Raw genomic sequence first — 27,381 nt, 5'->3', positions numbered from 1 at the left:
TCACATGCTGCCCATCCTGACACCCTGCAAGAGTTTCACAACCACTGGTGTCAACAAGTCCACAAAACCACCACCAGGCCACAAGAGTATATTCAGGGGCTAGGTACAATGGCAGAGCTTCATGCTCCAGCACTGGGGGGCAGAGAGCAGGCGGGGGCAGGGCTGGCACGCGTCCTGGGCGCATGGCACACCACCCGCAGAGGCGTGGTGTGCCGCCTGTGGGGGCATGGCACCCAGCACAGGTGGGGGGAATGGCCGCAATGGCACCCCACCAGGATCGCACTACTGGGGACAGTGCACTCCCCGCACACTCCTTTTCCTCCGCCAGTGGCTAGGTAGACTTACTTTCTCAAGTGATTTGCTCTACATGGACTGTGCCCTCCTGTGGTGCAACAGGTCAGTGTGTCTGGCTGTTATTCAGAAGGTTGGTGGTTCAAGCCCACCCAGGGGCAGAATTCCCGCACTGCAGGACCTTAGATGACCCTTGGGGTCCCTTCCAACTCTACTGTTCTCTGATTCTATGACTTTAATATTAATGTATGCAGAATATAAATTCAAAGCTATGAAAGCAGTACCTGCACTGAGCCACTAGGAGGACCTCTTTCATCACATAAAAAGCTGTGGAGTGCAACGGTCTACATGTCAGACTTAAGTCTTGCTAAATTCATTCCCTGCCATCTGAGACAATTGTCTCCATTGGCCATAATGGGCCAGCTCTGCTCCCAAGTCAAGAAAGTTTTGGTAGCCTTTTCAAGTTGGGGACTGAAGAATGGCAGCTCACACTAAAACAATCTTAAATAGGCATTCCCAAAAGGCAACAATATGACACTCCCATCCCAGCATATAGGGACATTTAGAGCATACAGATTTTTAGCACTCTTCCTATAAACAAAAACAGCTCTTCTGCATCAGACCAGAAGCTCATCTGGTCCAGCATCTTATTTTTCAAACACAGTGAGCAACCAGATGCTTACAGGATGTCCGTGATCAGATCGTGAGCCAACCCACCCACACAGCAAGATGAGATGACCGCAGGATCCACAGGGACAGCAGGTTCGACCTCCAAGGAATGCATCGCCCACTGATGCGAAGGCTGTGGTGTGCTCCTTGGAGGTTGGATCTGCCTCTTCCTCAGCAGCTCACCCCCATGTGTCTGACGGCAACTCGGGCCTTGCCAGTGCAAAGATTTCCTTGACCTCTGCTCCGACGTACATCAGAGACTCAAGCTTACAGACTTGAGCACACTTTACTCAGCAGTGTATACTGTGCAGCAGAAGAGGCTTGAGGCTGTAGATACATACTAAGCTACGCATTTATTAAACATAAATCAGGGCTAAGAAACATGTCGTCTCTCCTTGCTGTCTTCTCAGAAATAGAGCCAAAAACAACAGCTATACAGAGCGGAAGTTCCGCTTACACCAGCAATCTGCACTGGAATGTAAACAGACATGTGACACGCAACAATTTTGTCTGCCGCAAAAGGTGGAATGGAATTCCAACAGTGTCCTCCAGAGTGGTCTCTTCGCAAATAGGAGGCGGTGCTGGTCTCCTCCCACCCCTAGGGATGAAATGGCAGGGACTTGTCTCTGGGGTCTCCCAGGCTCTGCACCTATCCAGCATGATTCAGAGTGGCCCCTTCCACCTTGCCCCCATGGCAGCCTTTGATTCTCAGTACGACCATCAGGTGAGGTTGATCTGATTCCCCTCCTAGTTCCTAATGTATATTTTCAGTCACCTCCTTGCTTCCAATATAGATATTCACTTCCCGCCTTATTCCCAATGCAGATCTTCATTCATCCCTCCTTCCTTTGCAGGGAAGCGGGTACCATTTTGTGGTTTGCCTCAGGTACTAAAATTACTTGATCAGGCCCCAAATGAAGTCCATAGCCTTCTTCCGCTTTTGTTCCTCAGTAAGTGGTATTTAATGTTGCCTCTGATCCTAGAGATAGTACACAGCCATCCTGTTTCTCATAAGAACAAGGACAGAGGTCACAGAAAGAGTGGAGCAACAGTCACCTGTGGTGGCATTTCTGGGCCTCCTGCAAAGAGACCACATGCTTTGCATGCAGAAGATCTGGGACTTGCCTATCAGAATAGTTAAGATGAAGCTAGCTAGTCCAAATGTGTGGCGGTTCCATATGCGTTTATCCAAGTAGTACCGCAATCTTGACAAACCTAACCTGTCTAACAGAAAACACCAGACAGCCAATGGCATAAGATAAAAGTGAACCAAATCTATTTACCTGGGTTTGTGAAATGCAGTTGGTTTTCACTGCATTTCCGGATGTCCCAGACGTGTTGTGACTTCATCTGACAGTCAGCTAGTTGTCCCAATGGTGCAGCTTCCTCTAGATGCTCAGCTTTCTTTGAACCTAAGAAAAATCCCATTTCTACAGAAAGGGGACGGTCATTTTGAGGGAAGACAGAGACTAATTACTTTAAATGTCAGAGAGAACAAGGAAGCAAGATTGTATAGAACAGGTCACTGCCATGATCAGAGTTTGAGATGCTTTACTCAATGTGACTTTGAAGGATCATATGGATGATCTATTTCAGATCTCTGGAAGCCTGCTTCAGGGTTTGCCCGAGTCTGCAAGTAGCTGTGGTCACAATACCAGGGCTGTTATTAGGGGATGGCCAAAACAGGGGCATAACTTGCGTATATTAGGGAAAGTATGAGAAAAAAGCATCCATTTGAGAACACGACCAAAGGTGTATTTAATTAAGAGAAATAGCTCACAAAAAATGTGTATATTGAGAGGAAATGTGACTAAAATACTGCCAATTTTGGGTGAGAAAGAAAGAAAGAAAGAAAGAAAGAAAGAAAGAAAGAAAGAAAGAAAGAAAGAAAGAAAGAAACTGATACAGAAATGTTGGTAACTGAACTTAATTAAGACCAGAAACGTAAGAAACTGAATTTGACAAATTCATCAGTTGCTACTACAGGCCTTTGATCTAAATGGGAAGCGTATTCCAAAATTGCCCTAGAGCGGTTTTTACTCTAAAATAAAAGCTAAATTAAACACACCTGTCATCTATAGTTTGACCCCTGAACCTAAGGTGATCATGGATCTACTGCCCTTAGAGAGCTATCCACCCTTTGTGGGTGTCTATGCTCAACACAGGGATGCAGGTGGCGCTGTGGGGAAAACCTCAGCGCCTAGGACCTGCCGATCGTCAGGTCGGCGGTTCGAATCCCCGCGGCAGGGTGCGCTCCCGTTGCTCAGTCTCAGCGCCTGCCAATCTAGCAGTTCGAAAGCATCCCCGGGGGGCAAGTAGATAAATAGGGACCGCTTACTAGCGGGAAGGTAAACGGCATTTCCGTGTGCTGCGCTGGCTCACCAGATGCAGCTTGTCACGCTGGCCATGTGACCCAGAAGTGTCTCCGGACAGCGCTGGCCCCTGGCCTCTTAAGTGAGATGGGCGCACAACCCTAGAGTCGGACATGACTGGCCCGTACGGGCAGGGGTACCTTTACCTTTTACCTTTTACGCTCAACACATGGATGTCATTGAACAAGGCCATTGGAGGTAATGAATCTGGTGCTCCTGAAAGGTGACCCAGGTCTTCTACATAGTTGTTCTTTCTCTGTACTCATTCCTTACCAGACTCAGATACATGTCTGTAGATCACACTGTATGCAGGCTTAACACACACACACCCTTCTAACACTGTGTCCACGTCCATTCATTCAAAACCACACTGACTTCCCTTTCCTATCACTTTCAGGCAGGTGGGAAGCCCCGTATATTCTGCCTCTAGGGCTTTCCAATCAAGTAATTCACCAGCTGAGGTTGGAACAGATACCCCAGTCCTATGACAGTTCATCTCCCACCCTTTTGGCCAGATAGCCATGGCTCTCCCCGGGTTGACTTTATACAGCCTTCCTTTTGCAACACATCCCATTGCTACTGGACTACTGTATACAAAGTGCTAGTTACAGAATTCAGAAGTGCAGAGGGGTTTTGCAAAATGAGGGCAGTCAAGCTGTGGTTATGTGAGAATCTCATTACTCACCTACCCAACCGAACCAGCTCATGTCTTCATCTGATGCAAGGCTCCTACACGGCTAATAAGGAGAAAGGGTTTCATTAGGAATTCTGATTCTTCCAGCCTTTTAAATTACAGCCTGCTGTTGAGTTCTGCTTTCTGTTTCAAATTCCTTTACACATCCAGTTTCACTTTACTGGAAAGGGGAGGTTTTGTTTTCCATGACTATTTTTTTGGCATGAAGATCTAGGTCCCCCCCCCACCCCGTCCTGACCAAAAAAATGCTTCCTTTGTTCTTACTGTGAGATCATTTTTACCTAAGGTAAGTCAACTAATTACAAGTGCTTTATCAGCCAATAAGTGTAATATAGCCACTGGTGCAGTATAGTCTATTAGGCACACAGAATCCCTCAATATGTTCCAAGCATGTAAAAAAACAAAAACAAAAAACCCATTCTTAACCATTCTGAAAACTATATGGCAAGTGTTGCTGTCAGGTGAAGCAGAACAAGTTGTGGGTAAATTAATGCACAAGAAACCCACTCACTGCATTTGAAAAAGAAAAATAACATCAAAAGGCAAGTCATCATTTTTGAGCCCATTTCTCATAAATGAACTTACTAGGTAACTTCCTAACTTAAATGTTTCCACTGTCAACAAGTTGAAAGTTAACTTCATTTCATTTCAAAGACTGTTTAAACTAAATTTATCTAGCTAAAAACATCATCATTAATCTTTCCTATGGCTGTCACCATCCAGTGAGAGGGGAGGGGGGAGTGAGGGAGTGAGGGCTCTTCCTTTCACTCTTCCAGTTCCAGCAGATGGCACCGAAATGTATAGGAAAAAGAGCCCATTTATGTTCCTGTGGTGTTGGTGTTATTTTAGCTTCCCTTTCATATAGCTGGGCAGCAGGCAAGACTCCAAATGTGGTTTGCAGAACTTTGAGATGAATTGAGCCTCATTGGATTTTAGGAGGACACACGGAAGGAAGTGGTATTTATTTGCTGACCACAGTTTGAGGAAAAAACCTGCTGAGCAAGACTTCTGAGGTGGAGAATGGAACTGTAAAATGAAGAGAAAGTAGTAGTTTCAGGAAGGATAGCCAACCTACTAAGTGAAAGACACAGTCCAGATTTTGGAAGATTTGCACTTCCAGCTTAATGAATGTGTGTTTCATGCCAGCTGATACAACTTGTCAGGCTTGAAACTATTGTGCTTGATTGAAGCACAATGCATGGAGACCCTGGCATTTCAAGATTTATGAAGGCCACACAGGACCACGCTTACCCTTAGCATGTGAACTGTTGTCAGATCAGGTAGAATTCAGGTTGCCATGGCCTTCTCTCCTCTATTGGGGAGAAAATGAGAGCCTTGTTTGGCCAGCAGGCAGGAGGAAACAGTGGGTATGACAAAAGGTCAGCTTCACCCTGCCTTCCAATAGCAACCACAAAATATGGGTCAGTCTACCCAGAGATTTGCGGTGCCAAAAATCTGCATCACACCACACCCTCCTCTCCCCCACCCCAACGACTGTGCAAATTGTGATTGGAACATCTGAATTCTCCTCTTCTCTTTGAGAGTTTCCCACCCTCCATAAAAATCATGGAGGTGGCCCTATTCTCTGCCTTCTTCCTGCTGTGGTCAGCAACCATGGAAACCTAGGTGGGTCTCACCCAAATGGTTTGAAATGGAAGGTATTCTGTTTTTTTGGTTTCCTGATAAGTAAGTGGTACCTAGTTAAACTGTGTGTGTGTGTGTGTGTGTGTGTGTGTAGTTTCCCACTTCTCAATCTCTCCCTGCTTGGCTCTTCAATAAATTTTGAACTGAGCAGCTAAACCAATTACCTTAACAAAGGAACCGGTTTGACTGCTTCATGGAATTCCCTTTGATAGATTCTAACGTCACAGATACAGGACCATAGGTGTGAGAAGGGGCACAGGGGTATCATCCAGACTGACCCCCCCCCGCCAATTCTATAACAATATATTTCAGATACAGATAGGTAGCCGTGTTGGTCTGCCATAGTCAAAACAAAAAAAAATCCTTCCAGTAGCACCTTAAAGACCAACTAAGTCAGTTCTTGGTATGAGCTTTCGTGTGCATGCACACTTCTTCAGATACACTGAAACAGAAGTTTCCAGACCCTTCTATATAGTGAGAAGGTGGGGAGGGGTATTACTCAGAAGGGTGGTGGGAATGGGTGATTGGCAGAAAGCTGTGATGAGCCTGTTGACGACTCTTAACGACTGCAATAGGTCTTACAGGAAAAAGCAAGGGGTGAAAAGGTGAAAAATGGCTTTGTCATGTATAATGAGATAAGAATCCAAGGTCTTTGTTCAGACCAGGTTTCTCCATGGTTTTAAGTTTGGTGATAAGTTGCAATTCAGCAGCTTCTCTTTCCAGTCTATTTCTGAAATTCCTTTGTAGTAAAACAGCTACTTTGAGATCTTGTATAGAATGTCCTGGGAGATTGAAGTGTTCTCCTACTGGTTTCTCTGTCCTGTGATTCCTGATGTCCGATTTATGTCTGTTTATTCTTTGGCGTAAGGTCTGGCCTGTTTGTCCAATATAGAGAGCTGAAGGACACTGTTGGCATTTGATGGCATACACAATGTTAGACGATGAGCAATTAAATAGTCCCGAGATGGTATGTGTGATGTTGTTGGGGCCAGTAATGGAAACTTCTGTTTCAGTGTATCTGAAGAAGTGTGCATGCACTCGAAAGCTCATACCAAGAACTGACTTAGTTGGTCTTTAAGGTGCTACTGGAAGGATTTTTTTTTTTGTTTTGAATATATTTCAGACATATTGATACATGCCAGCTTTTCCTGCAACAAAATGTATTCCCCTTATTTCACATGATTTAATGGCAATTATTAATTCTCCTGAATTAAGGCTCTGGATAGTTATTTTCATTCAACTATTTGGCATCAAATGCTTGTATTGAACAATTCTTGGCTTGCAGGGGATTGGAGCAGATGATCCTCAGGGTTCCTTCTAACTCTCAGGTACTATGAATAACTCAGATATTTGGAAAAGGCTTTTTTCCAACAAAATCTCTCTCTCTCTCTCTCTCTCTCACACACACACACACACACACACACAGTGGCGTAGCATGGGTTGTCAGCACCCGGGGCAAGGCAAGTAATTTGTGCCCCCTAACCCGTGGATTTGCGCCCCCTAACCCTAACCCCCAGATGTTGTGCCCGGTGCGGCCGGGCCCCCCTGCACCCCCACGCTACGCCACTGCTCACACACACACACAGAGCATCTGGATGGATAAGATTAATAATTTCTACTTTCACATGGAACCAACATTTTTCCTAGAACAAAAAAAGTTGAGCTCTGTTTTCCAATAAGCTTCTAAGAAGCGGGAAAGAACAATGGATTAATCAAAAGCGACTCCAGACAGAAACGGAGACACTGTTTTGAAAACACAGGCTCAGACTGAATAGTCCTTGTACGCTCTCTCTTGTTGTGAATGTCGGCATTACTGTGATGAAAATTCAGCCAAAGGAAAATGAACCTGGCACAAATGTTAATTGTAACAATTCGGAGGAAGATGAAAATTATAAAAGCTGAGCTTAGCCAAAGAGAGTAACAATTGCATTTTGGAAACAATGGGTTGTCTGGGAACAGATGAGAGATTGAACAAGAAGATACCCACAGCAGACAGATGCAGCTGTGCTGGCACGCTTGCTACCCAGGCTAGCCCAGAAAGAGAGGCAGTGTGGAATATTTGAACCTCCCAAGAGCCAAGGTCATATTTGGCAAGTTCTGTGCCATAATCTGCAAAGCAGTTCTCGTAACTGGTAGCTTTATTTTATTCAGCTTTACTTTTCTTTATTAAAATGCCCTTTCTCCATTTTCCTTCCTGTTGGGGCTGCAGTCTGAGGTGAACAGGGAAGCAGGAGGTGTACGATGAAGCCGGTACTAAAGAAATCTTATACCAGAACACTGCAGGTTCAGGAAGACTTCAGGAAAACTCCAGCAAAGCTAGGCCACAACATGAAGTCTGTTCTATCCAGGACGCTTTTATTTTATCTGTTATTACATTTATATCTCATCTTTCATCCAAGGAGCTCAAGTTAGCATATACAGTTTTCCCTCTCCCTATTTCAACTTCCACAACTCTGTGAGATAGGTTTGGCTGAACTGGCCCAAGGTGAGCTTCATGGCTAAGGGGGGATTTGAACCCTGGTTTCCCAGCTCCTGGTGCTGCACTCTAACCACTCTGCCACACTATGACCAGCTTGGGATGGAACAACTCCCACACTAGGAAAGGTTATGGCATTTGGGACTGTTAGAGAAAAGATGAGTAAGAGTTGGCGGGGTAGTAGTTTGTTAAATTATGCATGGATGGAAAAGTGGACAGAGAAAAGTTTTTCAGCTTCTCTCATAGCACTAGAACTCAGGGACATCCAGTGAAGCTGAATGATTCAGGACACATAATAGAAAGGAGTTCTTCACACAGGCTATCCATAGTCACTAGCCACAATGGCTATGTTATCCATCCACTATGCCTCCAATATGCCTCTTGAATGAATACCAGTGGCTGGAAATCACAAGTGAGCAGAGTACTGTTGTGCTTGTGGGTTTCCTGCAGGCATCTGATTGGCCACTGTGAGAACAGGAAGCTGACTGGATGGGCCACTAGCCTGATTCAGCAGGTTCTACTTAGGTTGCTGCATTAACTAGACAGGAGGTCACTTCATGTCTTGCTCCCAGAGACAACCAGACAGCCTCTGACAGCTTCAGTATGCAAGTCTGAAATTCTCCTGCTCATACAGTTGAACACTACATACACATACTGTATAACAACTCCTAAGCCCTATCTAGCATTAGCAAATAAACAATAGCTCGCCAAATCAGCAGTCCTTTCTGGGAGACTGAGCAGATCTCCACAGGGTCTCAGCTTCAGTCTAACATGGTCATATTTCTCTCTCTTTCTCATGCCAAGAACAAGGAGTTGGAATACCTTTCAGTCCAGTCCAGTTTGTTGACCTGTCCAGTCTAGCTATCTAAACGGTTACATAAGATATTCTGGTTCAGACAGGTAACACTGCAGGGCAATGACCGAAACATTATACTCATGTTACATCCTTCTTTAATAAAAGTACCACCACCTCACACCCAATTTGATCAAATACATAAAACAACAAGTTTTACGACCAATGAAAGCACGATCTTATACAAACACAAAGTAATTATAAGACGGCTTCCTACTGATGAAAACTAGTTAGAAGTTTACAAATGAAACTGGCCACAATTCTCCTTCCCAGTCAAAGCTGCAACTTCTGCCACCGATCTGTAGCAAAAAGATAAGGAGCTGGTCCCTGTAAACAGCAGCTCCTCTTGAGTATTTGCCATACTGATTATGATACAGAAGACGCAGTTTCTCAAAAATATAACAGTACTGTGCATGGACCCTTAAGCCACTGAAGATTGATGTGCTGCATCTGGACATCAGTAGCAGCTCAATAATTAATAACAGCTTTCCTTCCCCCTGCTGATCTAAAAAAAAGCATTGAAGTGGAGGAACTCTAAGTCTTAAGAATTTTGTGAAGGAAGAAATGTTTGGTGTTTCTTCCTGTGCATCCCCACCCCTTTGGTCTTTCATGGAATAAGATGATATAGCATGCACACTCTCCACCCTCCCACAAGCTGTTCATATCTGTGCAGTTTCATTAGTGTCAGATTTGTTTCTATTTGTGAAGACACCAGAAGGAAATGACAGGTCATTGACAAAGGTATGAACACCTTTGCAAATGTGTTCACACCTGGCTAGAGGTCTAAGGACTCCAATATCGGTGTGAAGCTTGTATTTTATAACAACAGTGCGTATTTTATAACAAAGTACAGGGCAGTTTAGCATTTTGGATAATGTCACATGAACACAAATAAAAAATGCAGCACTGGAAATGCATAGTAAGCAGGAGTGTGAATACAGCATTAACTGCAGAAGCCCAGGTCCTCTGTGCTGCTCTGTAACCTCATGACTCCAGGTATTCTCACGCAGCATTCAGTGGCTTGTCTAACTGCTGTTTTTGTAATGTCTGCAAGAATACTGAGAAGCTGCTGCAGGCACTCGGGGGGGGGCTGGGGCTTAAACTAGCACACACCAGTTATTTGCAATATGGACAGTTTCACTGTGATTTACAACACACAGCTGCTTTTCCTGGCAAGTTAAACCAAATTAATCCAGACTTTGCTATTTGGTGGTTAATAGGCAAAGCAAGACACTGTACTCCACAGATTGGGGCACAAATTAGACAAGGGGAATAGTTGTTCAACATCTCTCCTATGGGTGGAGTATGAAAATATCTTGAAATAGCACTAATTATGAGTAATAAGAAGAAGGGTTTGGATTTGATATCCTGCTTTATCATTACCCAAAGGAGTCTCAAAGCGGCTAACAATCTCCTTTTCCCTGTGAGGTAAGTGAGGCTGAGAGACTTCAGAGAAGTGTGACTGGCCCAAGGTCACCCAGCAGCTGCATGTGGAGGAGCGGAGACGTGAACCTGGTTCACCAGATTACAAATCTACTGCTGTTAACCACTACACCACACTGGCTCTGGGGAGTAAAGGAGGGGGGGGATGCAAGGCCCATTTTCATGACCATATCTCTCTGTGTGGAAGTGTGGCTTTTCATCAGCTTCAGCCATGAGAACACTGACAGTACTACCCACACAAGCCACTGTAGACCAGGCTGATCAGCAAGCCATTCTCACAGTGTTCTGTAAAGAAGAATCCACATTGACTTTGATGCACATTGGTGCATGACCAGTTTGACACATGTCAACAGGCTAGCGTGACTTTTGCAGCCCTGAAATGAAGCTGGAGATCTGACAAATCACTGGGTCTCAAACCTACCTGGCAGATTAAGTCCCATCTCTCAACCCTGGAAACCTTTACTCATAACTCCAGGTATGTATGCAAGTGTTTATTGTGTGGTTACTTCATAGTAATGGTTGTAGTTGTGGCAAGCTGTTCTGGAAAAGCATGAATATTTTATTTTTATTTTTACATTCCATGAACTAACTGGGATTGCTCCCTTCCTGCAAGTTGAGTCATGGTACTGCAAGCCACTGAGAGGCTCAGAAGGAAGAGTCATGCTCCTTTCCTAAACTCTTCCACACTCTGCTAGCACGTGTCAGGAAACTGACCAAGGCAATTTCCATTTCAAACCTGGGCTAGAGGCCAGTTTATGAAGTACTGTGTTACTTAAACACATTCTAGGTTGCATATTGCAGGGGTCAGGGAACCCCAGGGATCAACAAGTGTCAACTTGAGATAAACAGTCTTTCTTTTTTAGTTTAGCTCTCTGTCCTCAGATGGAAAGCGAGTCTGTTAATGTTACAGCCCATATTAATTTAGAAAACGATGTTGCATCCAGTGTTGGTCGTTCTCTCAATCTCATTTGAAACAGAATTGCTGTTTCCTTCTTTATCCCCTTTCTGTGAAGAGTGTGCAGGGAAGAAAAGATAAAGATCTGTGCTTTCTCACCTCTGCAATGTGATGGTTCAGTTTCTACCTTCCGCTATACATTACATCAGGTCTACGTGCCCTGCTGCAGCGAAACATTTATGGTGTTCAAACACTAAGCCTTCCAAATGGAAAAATCAATTGGTGTGATAAATGGTTCTTGGCTGGGTGAATCTAATGAGCGAGTGACAGGTGTTACAGCAGGATTACGTTTACACATTTTCCAGGGCCAATTTAGCCATTCACTTACCATCTTGTCCCAGATGAACTGCATTTATACAACCATGGATTTTCCCTTGAACAGCTTTGCTATGGATCTGTAACGTCTTGAGAAGTAAAGCAGTTGCAGAAGCAATACTTTATTAATTATTAAAACACCAAAATGAAATAAATAGCTTGCAGTACAGCTTGAGCAGACAAGGTGTTTTGACAGCTACAGCTAAACATTTGTTCAGCACCTACAGTGTGCTAGGCTTCTTGGCTGTTAGTGTCCCCGAGCTAAATTGAAAGACAGATTTCAAGAAGCATACACCTACATTGCAGTGACCAAATATCTTGTTAACATATTACTTATAATGCAAATATCTTTTCTTTTTTTAAAGCAAGTAATTCATCCCAGTCACGTCACAGGAATGAAGTAAGGAAACTGTGTGCTCGCCTGTTGCAAATTAGAAAAAAATAATTCATAACACATCTATTAGCCTCTGCAAGAACAACTATTGCTAGGACATGGAAATCATTACAATTATTAACTAGGGGCCAATGGTATCATGCAATTTGGCAAACAGCATTATTGGGAAAACTGACACAAAATTAAAAAATAGCAAGAGGGCAAAAGGAGCACAACAATTTTCATGCAGTCTGGTGTGACTTTATTGATTACACAAATAATGAGGCCTATGGTAGTACAGTACACATAGTTTACAGCATGGCCTGGCATGCATGAAGTACATATTTTATTTTATTTTCTCTTCAGTCCTTTCCTCCCCCTCCTTCCTATAAATTCTAAATAAGTAAAATACATTTTACTTATGGCCACCAATCTAAGCAATACATTTCACTATATATATATCTGTAATAATTTTGTATTTATGCTTCGACACAACTTTGTCAAAATATTCAGAAATCTTTATCTCTTGGTTGTTGCCAGTCCAGTCAGCTTTTTGTGCATGGAATGGGAAGGAGCACACCATTTTGTTCTTCATCTCAGGCGGCAAAATATCTTGGGCCAGCCATTTTGACAACTTTCATGATATCCATGTGGTGCAAATACGTTCATATTCTGCTCTTGTCTCTGAAGATTTAGCTATGCAGCTTGTTATTTATGAAGACACAAATAATAGCAAAAGTCACATTTAACTTTGACCGTGTAAAAATGAGTACCTTTACTGTACGTTTGTTTTTAAAGTGACAACTTATGGGTTAATTTACATGCTCTGTTGGTCTAAACTGCATCCATAGATACAAGGAGACAAGGGTGTGTGTGGAACAAAGTGTCCCTCATGGTCATCATTTGCAATATCAGGACACTTTGGAGGAAACTGTTGCCCAAGAGCCACTGTTCTCTCCTGTCATTCTGAGTGCCTGAAGATGATTTCTGAAAGAGCACTTTAATCTACCTGCCATATCTCTGAATTGAAAAAGGGAACAAAAGCTCCGAAGGCGAAGCCAACAGAATTGTATTTGCTATGGCATTAAAGCAGCTCCTCTTACCCGGGATGCCTGAGAGCTTAATCAGTTGCAAGCCAAGCACCAGCCTGAACAAGAGAAACTCCACATGAATGCAAAAGGATAGATGAATCTTCTTTAAAGAGGCTAGAGGATTATTCTCCCATTTTCTCTACAGATTCTGAATACCCACTAATGTAAGCCACAGGAACAACTTAAATCGGAACATTTTGTGCCAGCCTGAAATGTGCAGCTTGATCACAACCACCAGCCATAATCAGGTGCCACATAATAAACCAGAGACCTGGAACTTTTGTTCCTAGCTCTTATTATAATAGAAATAGACTTGATGTGTAGTATCAGTACAGTGGTACCTCGGGTTAAGTACTTAATTCGTTCTGGAGGTCCGTTCTTAACCTGAAACTGTTCTTGATCTGAAGCACCACTTTAGCTAATGGGGCCTCCTGCTGCCGCTGCGCCGCCGGAGCACGATTTCTGTTCTCATCCTGAAGCAAAGTTCTTAACCTGAAGCGCTATTTCTGGATTAGGAGAGTCTGTAACCTGAAGCATATGTAACCTGAGGTACCACTGTATATTCATTTATATTCACACTCCCTCCAGGTGCCATAGGAGCCAACTCCTAGGGGCCAAGGGGGCTTTGCCATCTCATAAAATATTTGAGGTGGCTGTGCCCCCCCCTCCCCGAGTTGATGGGCCTTGCCATTCAAATGGTGTGTGTGCACCACATCATGTGATCGATTCTGTGGGGTGGGGCTTACCTGCTGCCCATATTTTATTCAAGTTGGCGTCGCTGCCAGGTGCCTTAAGGCAGCTTACGCGGTCCAGGTGCTTCCTAATTTGTTCCTAATGAAAGAGATGAAAAGTAATGTTCCAGAAATCAGTTCTGATAGACAACTAAGCCACTCTTGGGGTTACAGGGATTACTTGCAGCCCACTTTCACAATCTGTCTGTTGCCTACCCCTACTGTTCAGATATAATGAAAGAGAAACTCTCCTTTTTGCAGTATTTGAAGGTTAGGTCATACTGTGCTAAACAAAAAATATGTCATTAATTGGAGGGGAAATTGAATTTCAAAGATTGGCATATTAAAAAGAAAAATATACTGTTGTCAAAGGTTATATATAACAATTTGAGGAACCATACAAAATCAAGTGCAGCAGTGATAGGCAACAAAATATGCCAGAAGAGATGTTGCAATTTTTTTTTATCAGTAAGGGTTCTTGGGTTTCAAATAGCTTCAAAATTAGTATTAAATGGCATCAAAATGACATTTATCTACATGGGAATATTAAAAATATATATCCACAGGTGGTAATAAGAAGGCTAGTAAATAATGGTGGTAGGCATGACTAATGAACTCTTTTTCCTACATTTACATTTCCTACCTTTACATTCATTGGCTTATTGAACCCTGTAGCTTTCTAAAACCCATCAGACATATTCATGATTAAGAGACAATATTATATATTTCAACTCCAGCAAAAAGCATGAAAGAATGAATTTGAAAAGAAAGGAAAACAGAATTACTTACTAAGATCAGGAATCACTAGTTGTTAGGCAAGCTAATCACATAAAAATAATAACTGTGGATTTTGATACCACGAGGAATGGATGATCACCAGTAACAGAATATTTGATAAATAAATTGCTAGTCTCAAATGATGAATAGCATTTCGTATAGAAATGAAGAATAAAGCCAATAATAAATAGAGGATGCATGTCAATGCATGCAGCTAAATAATAATAATAATAATAATAATAATAATAATAATAATAATAATAAATTTATTCATAACCTGCCCATCTGGCTGGGATTCCCAAGCCACTCTGGGCAGCTTCCAGCAAAATATTAAAATACAATGCAATATTAAAATTGTATTTTAAAATTTTAAAATACAATATTAAAATCTCCTGCACTGTGCATAGGAGAGCTGTGTTAAATCCTATGGCATACATTTGAGACTCCAGTTAAAAGATGTCATTTGGTCCACAGGACAGTGTGTTTACTATATACCTATTACACTATGTGCCAGCATTAGTATGCTGTTCTTTGTTGAAATGACTTTGGACTATATTTTTTTGGTTCCCTTCACTTAAATAACCACAAATAACCACAACCATAAAAACTGGTTGTGCAATTTGGCACTGGGAGAAGGACTCACTGTCCCTTCCTTGACTCCTCTCAGTCAAGGAGTGAGCTGCTCTTACAACAGGATGGGCCTTCCAGTAATAGGTACATCTAATATGGTGCTAATACCTGCTCTGGGATTGCAAACCTTGATGCATGTGGTTGCTAAGATACACTTAATGTTCCTTAGAAGATTCACTATCACACCAGACCTCTGGGTAATTTCATCCCATTCTGGTACACTCTGCTCTGGTCGGGAGTGCTAATAAATAAGTAGCAACTTTAACATCGCTTCGCTTTCAAGAGGAAAAGGGCCCTCCACACCAGGTGAAGGAGCTGTAAAGATGAATATACCTAATTAACTCAAGGCTGAAGGAAAATGGAACACAAATAAATGAGGCCTTCTTCTCTGGGCCAATGCTGGTTTTAAGAGCAATGGCTTATCAAAAGCTATATTAAGATAAAAATCGTAATTACAGTGGTACCTCTGGTTACAAACTTAATTCGTTCCAGAGGTCCGTTCTTAACCTGAAACCGTTCTTAACCTGAGGTACCACTTTTGCTAGTAGGACCTCCCGCTGCCACCACCGTGCTGCCACCATGAGATTTCTGTTCTCATCCTGGGGCAAAGTTCTTAATCCGAGGTCCTACTTCCGGGTTAGCGGAGTCTGTAACCCGAAGTGTTTGTAACACAAGGTGTTTGTAACCCGAGGTACCACTGTACCAGACACCTCTTGATTAATAAACCATTGCCCCAAATACAATTTTACCAGAAGTTGTTAGCTCTTGCAGGTTTCTGGAAAGGGTGTGGGTAGAGGGAGTTGGTGTACCACCTAGTGTAGCACATCACCTGTGTGCAGATTAGGCATATAGGAAGCTGCCTTCTACAGTGGTACCTTGGGTTACAAACACCTCGGCTTACAGGCACTTCAGGTTACAGACTCCGCTAACCTGGAAGTAGTACCTCGGATTAAGAACTTTACCTCAGGATGAGAACAGAAATCACGCGCCGGTGGCACGGCAGCAGTGGGAGGCCCCATTAGGTAAAGTGGTACCTCAGATTAAGAACAGTTTCAGGTTAAGAATGGACCTCCAGAACAAATTAAGTTCGTAACTAGAGGTACCACTGTACTGAGTCAGATACTTCCATCTAGGTCTGTATTGTCTAGACTCTACACTAGCTGGCTATGGGTCTCCAGGGTTTCAGATGGGAGCCATTCCCAGCTCCATGTGGAGATTGTGGGGGTTATCAGTGCCCACTGCTACAGTAATGAACCTTGGCAGGTGCCCCCAAATATTGACACCTGACACAAGCCGCCCCCCAATCCACCATGTTATGACTGTGCGTGTTCCTAAATGCTTGTTTTCCTGAATCTACTACGAGTTTAATCTAGACCAGGAAGTACTGATTGCTGCCTCAAATTTAATTTAATGAGAATGCTGTATTACTCTCAGCATCTGCAATCTTGCAATACTGTCACTGCTTTGTACCAAACCAGCTGTATTTGTGTGGTATTTTGCCCTTTTTCTGTAACGCCACACCATAATCCTGCCATTTTACCAATTCCATGATGTCCAGTGTGTCCTAAAGTCAAATGTACATGAGCTAGGATGGCAAAGTGGTTCTGTTCTTAAGAGCAAAAACCCACCATGCACTGGGAGTCTGAGCAAAGACGAATGTGAAGAAAAGCAAAAAGGGTTTTTTTAAACATGAGCACACAATTAACAATACTGAAAGAATGACAGCAGGAGTGTAACCTAAAAAGGCTGTCAGATTTTTCAGAGTTTGGAAAACTAAACTGGAGGCAAAGTTTGACCTCCATGTTGCTATTCCTCATCACTGCTTCAAAATCTGGAATCGTCTTCCAGCAGGCCCTTACTCTTCCAGCTCACAACACAGGGACCATTGGGTGGGAGTACTACATGGCTCCCCAATCATCCCTTCCCTCTGACTTCCACGTGCTGAGTGTGGATATCCGAGTAAGAAAAGCCTATCTGTGCAGTGTAGATATTGTGAGTGAAAGCGGCTTAGGTGTTAGACCTTTTCTGTACTGTCCATCAGTCTGGAAATTCATCACAGTGAAAATGAGACATGGGCAATTTTCTCTCTAGCTGGCACGTTGCAAAATAAATTGGGTTGTTGGCTTTTGTTTTGTTTTTTCATGGCAGTTTAAATCCAGTAAGTCTTTGTTCATTCTGTCCAACTATAACGTATGGAAATACAAGGGATTTCTCATTTGTTATTCCAAATGTTAAGTTGTTAAAAGACATGCTGGCACTGAAAATTACTCTTTCAGTTCCAACATTATTCAGTTGTAAGGAGCCCCTGGGATTAATTGACACCATAATCTCTTCTTGCTCAGGTCTTTCTTTCTCAACCAGAATTTAAAATAATAATAATAAAGGTCCTTGTCAAGGGTCTGACAGTAAAAAGACTAAAGGGGGTGGGATTGGATTGGTGGGGATGGCAAACGTGTGCTCATTCATCCTTCCTTTCTCTACCACCTGCATTCTAATTCAGAAAAAAAAACACATGTCAATAAATAAAGCTGCTCAGAGGTTTCAATCTGCAATGTCAAACATCAGCAAAAGTGGGAGGAAATGTAGTCCATCTGAAGGGTCACAAATTCCACATCACTGGCCAAAGCAAGACCTCCCCGGCACCCATGTCCAATTCATTCCAGTTAGTATTATTTTCAAGCTTGCTCAACAGTTGCATAGTGGCAGGGTTGAGCTGGAAGCAATACAAGTGCAGGCTGCTTGGATCTGAATGGTTGCCTCCTTCAGAATGATAATAGTGCAGTCAACTTTGTTAATTTTACTCATATGCTGAAATGTAAAAGAACTCATTCCTTTCCCACTGCCAAATTGTGCAGCTAAAGAGGAACAGGGAAGTAGCTACAATCTGTCATCTAAATCCACAGAGAAGTATGCTTTTAAATTTAGTTTTCTAACTTACTGATTTTCAAGGTCTTACTTTTATTATAAGAAAGTAAGGCAAGTATTGTTGGTTTCATCCAGCCTTCTTTCCTTTCCCACTAAATCTGCATAGGGGGGAACCTGTGGTCCTCCAGATGTTGCCCATTATCCCTGACCCAATAGCCATGATGGGTGGAGCTGATGGGAAATGAAGCCCAGAAGTATCCAGGGAGCTACAGGTTAGTCATCCCTGCATTGAGATAAAAAGGGGCACTGACCAATAAGTGACTGGGGATGTGCTCTCGGTGCCTACAGCTTGTTCAGGACTGTTGCCCATCGGGGAATTTCTCCAAAAGCACAACCATGTACGATTCCACGGTCGTCATCCCCCCCCCCCTCAGCATTTTCTGCTAAGATGCGGCGGCGTGACAAACAAATATTAAAAGCCTCCGAGGAAAGTGACAAACCTGCCCAGTGAGAATTGTATTACAGGAGCCCAAAGACAGAATCGTAGAAGTGGAAGGGATCTTGGAGGGTCATCTAGCCCAACCCCCTGCTCCTCCGTGCAAGATCTGCAATGCAGGAGGGCTGCTGCCGGGAGGCCGTTCAGCTCCTGCTTCTTATCTGGGGTAAACATACCCAATCTTATGCAAATAGGTTGCAACCCTTGGGGTTGCGGCAATCCTCTGCACGCTTCCTTGAGAGTTAAGCATTGACTTAAGGGAGCAGCCATACATTTTTAAATAGCAAACTCGATTGCTGCTGCATTCCTATTCGCCGTCACTTCCTACAGCAGTGCGGCATGCACACGTGCACATGTCTCTTATAACACCCGTTCACGAGTTCCCGGAATGAAAGGGTCAAGTTTCCCAGACGCGACTGTGCACAAATACAGCTAATATCGCCCACGGGCTGCGGAGCGTGCAGGCTGCCGCTGCGTTCGCCGAATCGCTGCTTTTACTCCCAAGCAACTATGCCTAGAATAACCCCCATTGCCGCGTGGCTTCCTGCCCCTAGAGCGCCCTCTTCCGCGCAGCTGAGCAAAGCACTTTTGTTCCACGGGATGCGGACGATTCGCTCCCCACGTCCACTTCGTAGCTATCCCCTTGCGCTCGCCCAGCCGACGCTGGCGGGGCAGCGAATTAATACGTCTGTCCGATGCACGTCCTTCCTTCCTTCCCTCCCTTTTCTCCCATTCTCTTTCCCAGCTTGAGACGTCATGTCACCACACAAACCTCCTTTTCCCTTACTCCCATTTTCTTTCCTTCCTCCCTTCTCCCGCCACTGCAGAGCTGCCTGGGCTCTCTACATTTCAGGCAACCGAGAGGTGTGTCTGCTGACATCACCAAATAAATCCTGCTCAGCAGTGCAGGGGTGTAAAATTGTTTTCAGGCAGGCGGAGGATGGCGGTGGTGATGCACAGCGTCCGGTTGATACAACTGCCTCGGAATTACTATGCATAGAAACGGGGGGGGCGGAGAAAGAGGAGCTGCCCGCCGGCAACTTTGGGCCCCACCCTTCTTCCCCCTCCCGCTCCCCCGCTGCCTTTTGCAGGGGACATCCAGAGATTGCGGGCGGGACGCCGGGCGCAGTCCGCGGTCGGGAAGCGCGCCTGCTTTTTGTCCCCTCTGCCCTTCCCTCCAGGTTGCGGCAGCGGGCCAAGTTGTAACAGGTGACACGCATGGAACTAGAGGGGTTCCGGTTCCCAGAGGCTTTAGTGGAGAGTTGCCTGTAAGTGGATGGGTAGAAGAGTATGCTTTAAAATGCAGCCCCCCCCCCCGCGCGCGCGCGCACCGCATCTTGCTCCTTTCTGTTGCTTAAACAGGCTGCGCTCAGGCGATTTGGGAGGGTGGAAACTTTCGTTGAATGAGTCCCTGGACTGAGGTTTGCATGCTCCGCGTAGTAGCCTCATTAACGCAGGATAGATTTGTGTTTTTCTCTGGCCTCCCAGTTAAAATGCTGCTTCAAAATGCAGCGAGATGTTACCATTTGAGTTTGTTCTATGGGACCCTTGTTTGGGCTGTGGTCCAATAAACCTGTGGAGGTGTTGGTTGGGGTGGGGGAGCTTCTTTCTGGGGTTTATTTGGAAAGACGTTCTCTGCTTGCTCTTCGGTGATTGTAGGTTCTTCTCTCAAGCACGCTGAGCTTTTGGGGGTTGGGTCAGAGGCGGGAAAATGCATTTGCACCCTTACAAGGTTACCAGCTGGCCAGAAACAGGTGTTAAGAGAGGGGACCATCCTTCTCATGTGCCTTTAACAGCAGCTTCATCTGGCTTTTCACAGCCTGGCGTGGAGAAAAAATCATTTTCGGGAGATCCTCATGAAGCCATCCTTAAAAGGCACAGCTACAGAGACTGACTGAAAAGCTGGCAACTCGGTGTCTTTATGAAATCATTAATGTCACTGTCTTACTCTTACAGCAGAAGGCGCTGCCAAGGAATCTGCTGTTGATACCAGACTTGGAATCTGCAACTGCCTGAACAGAGAGAAGAGGAGACCTGCCGTTTTTTTGGTTCTCTGCCTCATTAAGTTGTTCAGCTGGGAACTGGCGGTACTTGTAAAGATGACCGCAGATTGATGACCTGAGTTTTGCAGACAGTTGAGCCCACGGGGTTTGCTTGCTTCTGACATCATTCCTTTATGAAACAAGGAGTTGTGCTCAGGGAGTTGAAACCAGGGGGAGCCAGTGGAAGGGCTACAAGTTTTTGCTTTTAAAAACCCAGGCAACTGCAGTTCTCTCTCCCAGCCCCTAGTTACCTCCTTCCATCTTCTCCCAATGCCTGTGAGGATGCACACGACTGTTAAGTTTTTGATGTAACTCGGGAGCCTCCCAGCTTTCTAGCCATGGCCTCCGTGGATGGATTGCAGTACCGTGCTCTTTATGAATATAAGAAGGATCGGGAGGAAGACCTGTCTCTCTGTCCTGGAGACCTGCTCACCGTCAGCAGGGCAGGGCATGCCTGTGTGGACTATAAGGAAGGGGATGAGAGAAACCCCCAAGGCTGGCTTAATGGCTTCAATGAACGTACCAAGGAATGGGGAGATTTCCCAGGCACTTACGTAGAGTACTTGGGTCCTGTGAGGATTGTGGCTGCCACGCCTAAATCAAGGCCCAGACCACTGCCACCAATGCCAACTGGGGCACCTTCCAGTAACTTATGGGGTGAGTTCATATATATATATATATATATATATTTCAAATGAAGTGTTTCTGTATGAGGCAGTTTTCCAGAATTATAGCAGTATTTCCTAACGGTGTGTCCTTCTGCAGCAATCTGAAGAGGGCTGTGCTCTCTAACTAGTTGGCCTTGAGCCATGCACTGAAGTTCATAGGACTTTCTCAAGCTCGACTTCCGTTGTCTGTGCACATCACTCCATTAATGGGAGTAGGGGGAATGTCCATTCCCAAGAAACTTTCCCTGTTTGAAATGTTGGCTTTGCTACTGAAGTGAGGCTTTCTTGAAAGCCCTATGATTTTACAGTTTATGGATGGTGTGGTCTGAGAGCCACGTTCTCCCAGAGCGTGATGTGTGTGAACCACTCGGGAATTTGAAGCAGGGCAGGCCAATTTTCCAGCTGGCGTGTCTCTTTTTGTGTGCAGGGTAATCATTTTCATGTGAGCAGCAAGTCACATGGCTAGCCAGATATGTGGATGCCTGTGCTGATGGTTGGGAACAATGTGTTTATACTGGGATGGGAATGGGGGCGGGATTAGGAAGCCGCTTCTGGCTTTTGTTTTTATGAGAAATGAGGCTGACATTCTGAAATGTTCCATCTCTTTGAATTGTCCAGATGACTTGTATTAAAAAAAGTCTGCTGTTAATTAAAGCAAGGGCCAGCAGTGCATCTTCATTTGAAATATCTACAGAGGATCTTGAGGGCCATTTGAGAAGACAGAATCTGGGAGGTGACTACTTCAGAGCCAAGTGTTGCTGAAGCAGTACAGACTTTGCAGACACATTTCACCCTGGGGGAGCTGTGCTCCCATTGTGTGAGTGTGGGAGAGCTGTATTCTCTCACTCTTCAAATCAGTATTCCAGCCATGGGATTGATAATGATCTATAAGATCACATGCATGAGAGAAAATCGTTTCCACAATTATTTTTATTTTTTCAGTTTATAGTCCAAATTATGATTGGCAAGTTGTGCCCCAAAAGCTGCACGCAGCTGTAAATTCTCTTCGGACAGGTATAGCTTTTATTTTATTTTTTCAATACAGACATCTTTACCCTTTGTGACTGTAGGAATAAATTGAGTATGTTTGGTGGCAAAGAAAAAAAGCGGGGTGGTGGCCTTCGGTGTTAAGCAACAAGTTGCTTATCTTTGTTGGAGCTGGGGGATGTTATTTCAAAATATATCAGGTAATGCTAAGTCTGTGTTTTAACTTGTGGATTCATTCAGTCATATTTTTTTTGCTACTTGCACCATGGCAGGGACCTGAAGAGAGAGTGAGTGGATAGAGACACAGTTGGGACTACCTAAGGGCATTTGTGGGGACAGCATGGTCTGTGTTAATTCAGCACTTAGCTCTTTGCACTCATGTAAACCAGGTCTAACCAGGGTTAGGAGACTCCTGCAAATGTGCTGGCAGTAAGCTGCCCACTGTGGCCAATGTGAACTCCATAATGCAGAGCAGACCCATGGGCAGTTGGCCCAGGCCCACCAAATCCTTTGGAATTGCTTGTATCAGTTTTATTTTATTTATCCTTCTCTTCCGCCCACGGAACACCCAGAGAGGATTACAAACCAGGGGTGGGAGAGCAATATGTTAAAACAATAGTATAATAAAATGCAACATCATAACCACTCAAGGCCCACACATTTTTCTTCCCCAACTCACATACACCACATAAATATGAGCTAAAGTCTCCTATTTCCTGCATAGAATTTCCATGGTAGATATAGATGTGCTTCAGCTACATGTTAGCAGGTGTATAAAGTTAGGTGTTTGTGCCCATTAAAATCTTACATGAAACAGCCTTTAGAACAGGGGTGGTGGTGTGTATGCAGTGACTATGGACTTTCAGGCTGCTAGGTTTTGTATGAAAAACGTACAGTGTGTATTGCTAGGCGGGGAGCGTGCAGAAGGGCAGAGAAACTGTCTAAGCAGGAGTATTTGGTGGAGCTAATGATTTTGAAGCGGCTCCAGTATTTAATCAGAGCCATAGCAGCTGTGTTGATCCCATGGAATAAAATACTCAGAGCGGTGAGGCAATACCTTTTATTGGACCAAGCAAAACTCAATATAAGAAACACATTCTTCTTATGCAGGCATATAGACAAGAGTGAAAGATGAACATTATACTCCCAAGCTGACGTTAACCCGTTAGAGTTGAGTTGAAAACAAAGGCACAGAATGTTTAACTTTAGAAGAGAGGAAACTTTCCTGTCCCTTGTTTTGCAAATCTTCACCTGGTTTATGGCACAATCTTATACCTGTTTACTTATAGGTAAGTCGCACTGATTTCAGTGAGGCTTCCCAGGTAAGTGGATATAGGGCTGCAACCGTAAATTCATCCTGGGCATGTAATTTGTGGTGTGTATACTAGCCACATGGCAAATCACCCTATTGCTGAGAATGTGAATCTTAAAAAGAATTTATTGCTTGGCCTTGGACTCTGAATGGGAGGGGGGGCGTTACTGGTTTGTTTGTTTGAGAGTGGGGCCCTAAGCCATAGCTTGTTTAGCTTATACGTAAATCCGGCGCTGCATATTTATGATGTTTCTGTGTTTGGTGTCGCTTGGACACCTGTAAACCATTTCCTTCCCTTTACCTTTTAATTTGTATACCGCCTTTCTATATTACTAAACACAAGGCAGTTTACAGCAACAAAATATACAACAAAGAACACACACTTTATCCCATCCAGTAAAAAAAAATCATAACAAAATAACTAATAATGGAACGACTTATATCAAATAAATATTAAATCATCTATTAGAATATAATGGTACACAGTAAAATTAACTCTCAGAACATCAGCAAATAATAATTAAACAGAATTTCACTCTTAACAATTATAATAAATAATTACTAAACTATTATCAATAAAAATAACAATGCATAAAATACCGCAATGCTTACAAAACCATGTAAAAGGATCAAATTGAGAAACAAAGACATACAACTGATAAAACTTTTTTTAAAAAAAATCACTGAACTCTTCTTTTCACAGCTGTTTCTGCTGTTCTTAAATCTATGGCCAGCTCAGCTGGGCTTAATTGCAAGTGGGGAAGGCGAGGCTCTTCTTCTTTGCACTTCCTTACTGAGGAAGCTGACTTCTGCTCAATTATTTTAGAGTTCTTATAGGGGGTTTTTTGGGGTGGGACTTTTCTAAACAACGTCCAGCCAGGAGTACTGTGGACAGCAGGTTTGAGTTCCTTTGTCATTTTATGAAACATCAGTTGTTGCCTGTAATAAGTATGCCTTGAACCGATAATTCCTAGTCATGTTGACGTGGCGGAAGAGCAGGATTAGGTCCTTAATGTATGCTGCTTTCAGGAATATGAACAAACTTAGTTAGTCTCTAAGGTGCTACTAGACAATTATTTTTTTATCCCCCCCCACTGCGTCAGACCAACACAGGCTACCTACCTGAATTCATATAGTTATTTTCAGATGAAGTGTTGATGTGTACACAATTCTGTTAAATAATCAATGCCACAAACTTAGGGTACCCTGTGCAGTCAGTAAAAAGATTCAGGAAGTCTCTTATTAGAATATCAGTAGTTAAACAGGACTACACTTTTGCTGTTTCTTTTTCTAACCCTGTAGTTAGAAAGATCTGGGAGGAAGCTCCATTGAATTCAGTGGGGCTTACTTCTGAGTAGACATATATTGGATTGTTATAGAGACTTTGCTTTGGAAAACAACAATGCTGTATTAAATGAGACAGGATCGTATTGGCTTCCCAGCTGAATAATTAAATAGAGCAGAATATTGACCTAATAAGTTGTATTCAGTGTAGCATTAAGTGAATATTTTAATATTGCCCATAGATGCCAGTGTCTGTACTGGTTCTCATCTAGTGCTTTTAACAGTAACTTCATACATTGGAATTCAGCCAATTAAACTTTCTTTTAGGTGCAACTAAAGTGAAGGGGAAAGCTTAATTAATTTGTGCATGTCAGACTGCTGCTCCTTAAAGTTGACAAATCTTCGTCTGCTTGATGTTTCCCCTTCCAGCTAGATATCATCTGGTCCAGAACTAAATTGCAGCACAAGGCCACTGGCTCTGTTGTTGCCTGGGAATTTAAGGATGCTCAATTGATTGCCCGTTTTATTTGTTGGGTTGCTAAGCCCAATATGGAGTGTCTAAGACAGGTGACAGGAATTGATGGACTGCTTTAAGGTTATGGATTCCTCCTTGCGAAGAGTGGAGTCTGTAACAGTTTCGCTTTTATAATGCATTATTAATATCTTGCCTATTGCTAAGCACAATGCCGTTGTCTGATCAAAGGTAGTTTGCAGAGGATTATGAAGAGTTTTGGCCAAGGGGGAAGACAGGATAACTGGAAGTGTGAAACTGCTTTTTGTTTTCATCACCTCATTCTCTCTGCAAAATTTTGACTCTCTTGCTGATTATGCATCAGCTGTTTTATCATGCACTTGGTTTTGTTGTACTTAAATTGATTTTATTGTATTTATAGTTGTTTTACCATAAGCTGTTTTGGAGCAGGAGGCTTCCCAGGGACAAAAGGTGGAATATAAGTGTCATTAATATCTATATTTATATCTATATCATCTCCACACACACTTATATAAGCTTATGATAATTTTTCATAGTTCTTGGACACTTTTGTCATACTGCACTCTGAGCATTGGTACTTATTAACTGTTTGAGCTGACTGATTTGTACACACACACAGGGAACTCAGAGCAGATTGTTTCCTTTAAAGAGCTGCTTGTCAGTTTAAAGAGGAGACTGGGCCTCTGAATTGGAATCGACATATAAGTCCATTTCTGGTCTGTGTCACTTTCACATGCATTCTCATAAGTGCATTTCTGCACTAATTTACAAAAAAATTAAAAATCACATGAACATTTGCATCTAAATGCATATTGCTAAATGTGTCTTTTCTCAAAACACACATTTCTGAACAACTTTTTCCCTAGAAACAGGCATTTCTAAACATACTGTACCTCAAAAATCCACGGGTTTAGATGTACAATGGTACCTTGGGTTACATACACTTCAGGTTACATACACTTCAGGTTACATACGCTTCAGGTTACAGACTCCGCTAACCCAGAAATAGTGCTTCAGGTTAAGAACTTTGCTTCAGGATGAGAACAGAAATCGTGCTCCAGCGGCGCAGCGGCAGCAGGAGGCCCCATTAGCTAAAGTGGTGCTTCAGGTTAAGAACAGTTTCAGGTTATGTATGGACCTCCGGAACGAATTAAGTACTTAACCCGAGGTACCACTGTATTTTATATTGTTCCTGAGCTGAAAACTGTGTTGCAGTGTTGAGAGAAGTGTAACATTTGATGTTCAGCTATTTTCTGATCCACACCTTAACCTTCAAAGGTGAGGATCAGGTCAGCTTGTATCAGAATGTGTAAAGACTGAAATTCTCAAGCCATCCATTCATCCGAATCATTGCACTTCTCCAGCAGCTCCCCTCTCACAGTGCACACCCACAGTGCCTTGCTCAAGGCGGCATATGTCTGACACACTTTCTGCCTTGGGCCGTGCTGCTGGTTGAGTCATACCTTTGCTATTGTGAACATATGGAGGAATTCTAATGCTTCATTGGTCACAGAGGTTGTTAATCGAACTGTGAAAAAAGTGGTTCCTAAATGCAGCCAAAGTGGAGACAGCCACAAATTGACCTCAAACTGCAGCTCTCGTCATGATTTTTTTCTCCCTAGAAAAGGATCGCTGAGTTTGGGACCGTGTTCCTCTTTTGAGGGCCATCCAAAAATGTAGCTTTCTTCTGTTCTACACAGTTATTGCCATAGACAGCAGGATGTATGGTGCTAGATGGGCCATTGAGTATATTAAAATATGTGGATAAATAGGCTGTATTCCCCCCCCCCACCTGTTCCAGTATGAGAACCAGTGTGGTGTAGTGGTTAAGTGTGGTAGACTTGTAATCTGGTGAACCAGGTTCGCGTCTCCGCTCCTCCACATGCAGCTGCTGGGTGACCTTGGGCTAGTCACACTTCT

The 27,381-nt window shown here is 43.4% G+C and overlaps 2 protein-coding genes across 10 annotated transcripts in view; one reads left to right on the top strand and one right to left on the bottom strand.

The window, feature by feature from the left end:
- The window catches only part of TSPAN1 (tetraspanin 1), a 36,274-nt gene extending 17,454 nt beyond the window's left edge, over positions 1 to 18,820 (bottom strand). Inside the window, exons 1-6 of one of the 6 annotated variants that reach the window (XR_014565208.1) lie at positions 18,680 to 18,781; positions 13,923 to 14,007; positions 11,726 to 13,105; positions 5,278 to 5,338; positions 4,018 to 4,069; positions 2,244 to 2,390 (exon numbers count right to left, since the gene is read on the bottom strand). Coding sequence is in view for 3 of the 6 variants with exons in the window: in XM_083742541.1 (XP_083598667.1) it covers positions 2,244 to 2,390; positions 4,018 to 4,069; positions 5,278 to 5,286 (208 nt within the window). In the remaining 3 variants the exon portion in view is untranslated. Of the gene's footprint in view, positions 1 to 2,243; positions 2,391 to 4,017; positions 4,070 to 5,277; positions 5,339 to 11,725; positions 14,008 to 18,679 lie in introns of those variants that run through there. The other 5 variants (XM_083742541.1, XR_014565209.1, XM_083742540.1 and 2 more) reach the window with 5 other exon arrangements.
- Positions 18,821 to 19,607: 787 nt separating this feature from the next.
- The window catches only part of LOC310846209 (phosphatidylinositol 3-kinase regulatory subunit gamma), a 251,809-nt gene continuing 244,035 nt past the window's right edge, over positions 19,608 to 27,381 (top strand). Inside the window, exons 1-2 of one of the 4 annotated variants that reach the window (XM_083742394.1) lie at positions 19,608 to 19,943; positions 20,632 to 21,374. In XM_083742394.1, the coding sequence (XP_083598520.1) occupies positions 21,056 to 21,374 (319 nt within the window). In that variant the 5' untranslated portion in view covers positions 19,608 to 19,943; positions 20,632 to 21,055. Of the gene's footprint in view, positions 20,097 to 20,631; positions 21,375 to 27,381 lie in introns of all 4 variants that reach the window. The other 3 variants (XM_083742392.1, XM_083742395.1, XM_083742393.1) reach the window with 3 other exon arrangements.

Source organism: Podarcis gaigeae (assembly GCF_964106915.1).
Source record: "Podarcis gaigeae genome assembly, chromosome: 6".
Classification (NCBI taxonomy): domain Eukaryota; kingdom Metazoa; phylum Chordata; class Lepidosauria; order Squamata; family Lacertidae; genus Podarcis; species Podarcis gaigeae.
This window is presented reverse-complemented; position numbering and strand designations above follow the sequence as displayed.